Source organism: Aegilops tauschii, chromosome 1, assembly GCF_002575655.3.
Source record: "Aegilops tauschii subsp. strangulata cultivar AL8/78 chromosome 1, Aet v6.0, whole genome shotgun sequence".
Lineage (NCBI taxonomy): Eukaryota > Viridiplantae > Streptophyta > Magnoliopsida > Poales > Poaceae > Aegilops > Aegilops tauschii.
In genome coordinates this window covers 166608468-166614467 of record NC_053035.3, presented here as the reverse complement: position 1 = coordinate 166614467, position 6000 = coordinate 166608468, and the positions used below count along the sequence as shown (strand labels likewise).

At 55.4% G+C, this 6000-nt stretch overlaps 1 protein-coding gene across 1 annotated transcript; it reads left to right on the top strand.

Annotated features, from left to right (window-relative positions):
- The first annotated feature begins 232 nt into the window (after nucleotides 1–232).
- On the top strand, nucleotides 233–2632 carry LOC109732058 (ras-related protein RGP2). Its single transcript, XM_020291253.4, has 2 exons — nucleotides 233–586; nucleotides 1788–2632. The coding sequence occupies exons 1-2, from the start codon at nucleotides 422–424 to the stop codon at nucleotides 2274–2276; spliced, it is 654 nt and encodes a 217-aa protein (XP_020146842.1). The 5' UTR covers nucleotides 233–421; the 3' UTR covers nucleotides 2277–2632.
- Nucleotides 2633–6000: the final 3368 nt, after the last annotated feature.

Sequence of the window (6000 nt, the reverse complement as noted above, 5' to 3'; positions counted from 1 at the left end):
TCTACATGTGTCATAGCCACGACCGTATATCAACCCTTGACTTTTTTTGAACTTCAGTACAGACGCACACACGCACATGCGTCTTCTCTCACTAAAAGTGCATCGCCGAAAATTCTGAAATAAATTCAGAAATAATGCAAACACCATGACTTGAAGTCTGGTGGGTTGGGATACCACCGTCGCGTGAATCGACTTTCGTTGGGTTAGTTGAGCGAGTGCTCTCCCACCCACCAGGCCAGCCACCCCGGTCAGGCCACCACTCCTCCCTACTTTCTCCTCTTTCCTTCATTCGCCGTTCTCTAATATCTCCTTCGTCTTTCTCTCCTCCTCCCCACCAAGAAGGGGATCCACGCTCGCTTGATTTTCATTTGGGAAGAAGAAATTTAGTTTTTGGTCTCAGAGTAGAAGGTGAGGAGAAGAGATGGGCGGACGGGTGGATCACGAGTACTCCTACCTGTTCAAGATGGTGCTCATCGGGGATAGCGGCGTCGGCAAGTCCAACATACTCTCCCGATTCACCCGCAACCACTTCTCCCTCGATTCCAAGTCTACCATCGGCGTGGAGTTCGCCACCAAGTCCTTGCAGGTCCGCATTCTCTCCCCTCGCATTTCTGCTATATCTAATCGGAAGATGTTCGACACGCGTGCGTGCGTTTTTTGTATGGCTTCGGACCGATGATGACACACCGGATCATGGTCCTCTTGATCCTGTTGTGGCGAATGGGGAAAGTTATCTCGGTGACGGCGTTTGTTGCCACCATCAAACTTGCTCGTTTCTCACGAGTTTTTGGTTCTCGGACGGAAGGATGGCTGGCTCGTTTGAGACTTCAGAATGTTCTATCAAATCTTCATAGGTGGATCATTAGGAACAAACTCTGCTTCACAAATAGCAAACGCATTGAATTACTGTAGTTGCCATTCGTCTTCCCTTATTCATCAGACTAGTTGTTAGACGTTGTTCTAACCTCGAGTCTGTCCATTACGTTTAAGAGTTCTTTTTTGCATGCTAGATTCGCCTGGTTCCCTTTGGATCACATCATTAGGATGTTGATGGACTGATTGTTAGGTTGATTGCGAGCTACAGCCACTTTTTTTTAATGTGGCATCCTGTCTGTTCTGTCTTCCAGGGTTAGGTGAAACAAACCTGTCTGTTCTGTCTTCCAGGGTTAGGTGAAACAAACCTGTCATCTCTATTGTCTTCCTTATGCATCGCCATTATCATTGTTGTTATTCTCACCACGCTGCAGGTGTCGTGAGCAATCTTCAAATCATTCAAATTGTTGTTGTTGTTGTTGCCATCCCTCCATTTAGTACTTATACAAGGCCACTATGGAATATACATTTTGCATCTATACAAGGCCACCAACAGTAGGCCAAAATTAATGACATTTCCTCGTACTAGTAACTTATTTAATACTTGTATGCATGCAGTCATAATAACACACAACTATTCCTTCTTTGCATGCATGCGGCGTATTAATTATCCCAGTAAACAAAAAGAAAAGTTGACTTGCAAAGCACATATTAAATTTTACCTTGGTACATGTAATATGAGTTTGTGATCTTGTATATAAAATTGGAGGGAGTACAATTATTGTTATAATTGTGGCATTTAACAGCCTCCTTCTTAGTGCAACAGCAGTGCCACTTTTCCTGTGGATTTAGCTCATCAGCTACTCTCAATCTATTATCTTTCTTCTACTTCAGAAGATAGTTTGTGTTGGAAGCCATGAACTCACTGGTCCAGCTACTTTTTGACGTCTGATTGTGAATGGTGTTGTTAACAGATGGAGGGAAAAACAATAAAGGCTCAGATCTGGGACACAGCTGGTCAGGAGAGGTACCGTGCAATTACAAGCGCATATTACCGGGGCGCTGTAGGGGCTCTCCTTGTATATGACATCACAAAGAAGCAGAGCTTTGACAATGTTAATAGGTGGCTGCGTGAGCTCCGTGATCACGCTGACTCTAGCATTGTCATCATGATGGTCGGTAACAAGTCTGACCTGACACATCTAAGAGCTGTCTCTGAAGATCAAGGCAAGGCACTGGCTGAAAAGGAGGGCCTGTTTTTCCTTGAGACATCAGCTATGGAGGCTGTAAATGTGGTAGAAGCCTTTCAGACTATCATCACAGAGGTCTATGGTATTGTTAACAAGAAAGCACTGGCCGCCAAAGCAGCAGCAGCAGCAGCTGTTCCATTGCCTTCCCAGGGTAAAACCATCAGCATTGACAGTACTGCCGGGAACTCAAAGAAGGCATGCTGCAATACTTGAAATGTAGACATCATACCGTAGAGAATCGGGAGCGGGAATCATCAGCAGAGCAGCTTAGTTGAACTGGTGCGAAGGCATTTCTACTCTTTTTGTTTCTCTGTTGCGCGAACATCCTGGAGTACACTGCCGTAGGGCAGTTTGTTCAGCATTTCTGGAAGTTAGATGTGTGTATTAGGATTATGTTCCATTTTCCGCTATGAAAATTACATTATACTACCTCTGTAAACAAATATAAGAGCGCTTATATCACTACTTTAATGATCTAAACACTCTTATATTTCTTTACGGAGGAAGTACTACAATATATGTTGGATTATACGTCATACTTTATAGGACCCAAAACAAGTTTCGTTAAACCCTTCTTGGTCTATATTTTTTATTTGCTGCCTTTTTGGTTTGCTAACTAGTTATGCTACTTCTGTCATTGGAGAAGTAAAGTATTACTGTCGGAGTAAGTGGCCATGGGTAGCCTAACCGACTATCCCTGGCTCTTAAGAAAATTTATCAGGCATTTGGGCCTTCAAGCACTCCAAGCATCTGGGCCGCCTTCCCTGGCCGGCTACCTCTAAAAGCCCGACTCCCGGAAGGCGACCCAGCCTCACCGACTCCAAGAAGCCGGCCAAGAAGGACGCCGACTCCTAGAAGCCGGCCCAGACCACAACCACTCCTACCTAACGGCGACATGACGGGGTGCGGCCACAGTGCGGCCCACGACCCCCTAAGCCTGAGGCGGGCATGGCTACAGGAGGCCGTACGGGGGATGTCCCCGTGCGGCCAGGCACTGTAGCCACGCCAGCCGTGACGTCATCCACGACCCCCTCCTGAATGGCCCAAGGACCGCGGGCCCCTTCAGCCAGAGAGAGGCGTGAAGGGGGCCCGGCTTTTCCTAGTCGGCCAGGAGCATGGCCGGCCTCCAGAAGCCGGCAACTCCCTTCCTCGAAGCAGGAGCCCCATTAAGGAGACAAGACGAGGTGAGGCTACGGTGATAGCCCCCGATGCGGATCACTGTAGCCACGCTTACCTCGACAAAGCCCTCATCATCAGAGGCGCGGCTACAGTAAGCAGCCGCCGACAAGACCCTAAGCGGTGGGGCCAGCCTGTCGACCGAGTAGCCGGCAGCCGGCGGGACCCAGCAGCCGGCGGAGAAGCCGGCAGGCGTAGACACTGACGGCTGGGGCCGGTTCCCAGTCGGATTACCATTGTACCCCCGGGGTAGGCCTATATAAACCCCCCGGAGCGCCCATGCAAAGGGTTCGCACCTCTGCATGTTTGACTTCCAAGCATAGCGCACACACACACCATAGATAGAGAGAGGCAAGAGCTAGCCTTGTTCTTCCTCTCCCTTGATCCCAACAGCTCTAGGAGCGATTGTAGCTACTCTTTATCGATCTAGTGGTCATGCGGAGACCCCGCAGAGCAGGACTAGGGGTGTTATCTCCTCGGAGAGCCCCGAACCTGGGTAAGATTCGCCGGCGTGCATGTCTTCGCCTTATCCCGCTTCCAGGCACCGGCGACGTTATTGGCTCCCACCATGATAAGCCATCCTTTGGCATATGTCGCACCCACCACCCGACATTTGGCGCCCACCGTGGGGCCAGGTGCACCGTCGTCCGGAGACCTGTTCTGGACGGGAACCCTTTTCCTTCCCCGCGAGCGCAGCCAGCCTGCTGCGCCCGATGGCGTTTGCCCCGACGCGCTGCAAGGCGTCGACGACGCTTGTGCAGCGAGCCGCCTCGCCGATCTGCTCGGCGAGGCTCGCATCTCCGACGAGCCTGCGTCCGACGCGGGCACCGAGTACCCCGAGAGCCGCCTCGTCAGCCTCCTCGACCAACTTCACGTCACCAGCGAGCCCGCTGCGGACATGGAGTCTGTCGGCTCCACCGACCCGATGCTCATCGACTCCAACACCGCGTCGCTTGACGCCTACCCCTCCGACGTGGTGGTCTTCGACGACCCACTCCCTCGAGCTGACAGCGGCAGCAGCGCTGTCACCGAAGTGCTGGTCATCAGCCACGTCTCCAACTCGGGCGGGAGCGCCCGCGACGTTCAGCAAGCGGCGATGCACGACCTCTCCATCCCCCTCCCGGCCGACGCCGACGCCGAGACCCTGGAGGCACGCCGTCTTGCCCTCGTCGCGGAGAGCAAGAAGATAGCCTCGATGAGACGCCTCGCTGAGGCCCACCAGCGCGAAGTCGACCGCGCCGCCTTCGGGACGCCGCCGCCTAGCGGCCCGAGCCGAGCCGGCTTCGTCCAGAAGCGCGGCGCAGCCGTTGCCAGCATGCTGGGCGCGGATCGCCCCGTCTACGCCACCCCGCTAGAGAATCTGCGAGCCGCTCAAGCGGCAGCAGAGGAGCTCAATGGGCTGGGAGCCGATGAGCTCCCCTACATGACAAGACGGATCCAGCAGCTGATCGACACGGCTGCAGAACGGCACGAAGCCGGCGCCCGAGCTGATAGGCACCCCCGCGCCAGGAACACGCCGCGACGTCCCGCTCGCCGACTGCGAGCGGCACGCGCCAGAAGAAAGACAAGGAGCCGGCTGCCAGCCGCAGCCGGACTCGCATCACTATCGAGCGCGACGCGGATGGCCGCCCTCGGGCGGTCGAACACCAAGGAAACCTGCCGCCTCCCCCGCCTCGAAGAGAAAGACGCCTCACTCCGCCGCCCATCACGCATCCGACTCTTGGCGACCGACTCGGCCGCCGAGAAGGAGTCGGCGAGAGTGACGCCCGCCACAGGATCAACCGCCTTGCTCGGTCCTTGGCGTTAGAAGAAGACGACGTCGGCCTGCCATGCTTTGGCCCCCGCATCCGCGATGAGCCCTTCCCCAAAGGGTTCTCGCTCCTCAGAGACACACCCAAGTACAACGGCTCGGTGAAGCCGGAAGATTGGCTCATCGACTACTCCACAGCCGTCAGCATCGCCAACGGCAATCGGCGCGTCGCCGTAAAGTACGTCCCCCTGATGCTGCAAGGGACGGCGCGCACGTGGCTCAACAGCCTCAAGCCATACAGCATCAACAGCTGGCTGGACTTCACCGAGGTTTTCGTCCGCAACTTCACCAGCACCTACAAGCGGCCTCCCAAGCCTCGCCAGCTCTCCCTCTGCGTCCAAGGGCCCAACGAGTCGACCCGCGACTACCTCACGCGATGGGCCGAGCTCCGCAACTCCTGTGAGGGAGTGCACGAGGTCCAGGCCATCGAGTACTTCACCGCCGGGTGCCGAGAGGGCACCCTCCTCAAGCACCGACTCCTCTGCGACGAGCCGACTACCCTCGATGAGTTGCTGATCACCGCCGACAAGTATGCCACTGCCGACTCCTCCATGAAGACCGAGCTCCGAGTGGACGCCTTAGGGAAGGTAGTCGCTCCGGCTCCCAAGACGCCGGCTGGCGACCCAAACCGGCGCCCCTACCAGAACGACCACAAACGCAAGGGCCCCATGCCGACTTCCTCCAGTCGGCAGGTGGCCACAGTTGAAGACGAGCAGCCCGAAGAGCGGCCCGCTCCCAAGAAAAAGGGTGGCCGGCCGCCCTGGCAGCCGTCCTTCTCCTACGAACAAGCACTCGATGCCCCCTGCAAGTTCACAGCGGCGCGAAGCCGTCCAACCATACAACACGGAAATGCCACTGGCTCACCCGCATCACCAAGGGCGAAGGGATGGTGCCGCCTCCGCCTCCCGGCCCGCCGCCTCCAGCTCCCCAGCAGCCGGCGGTTCGGCCGGC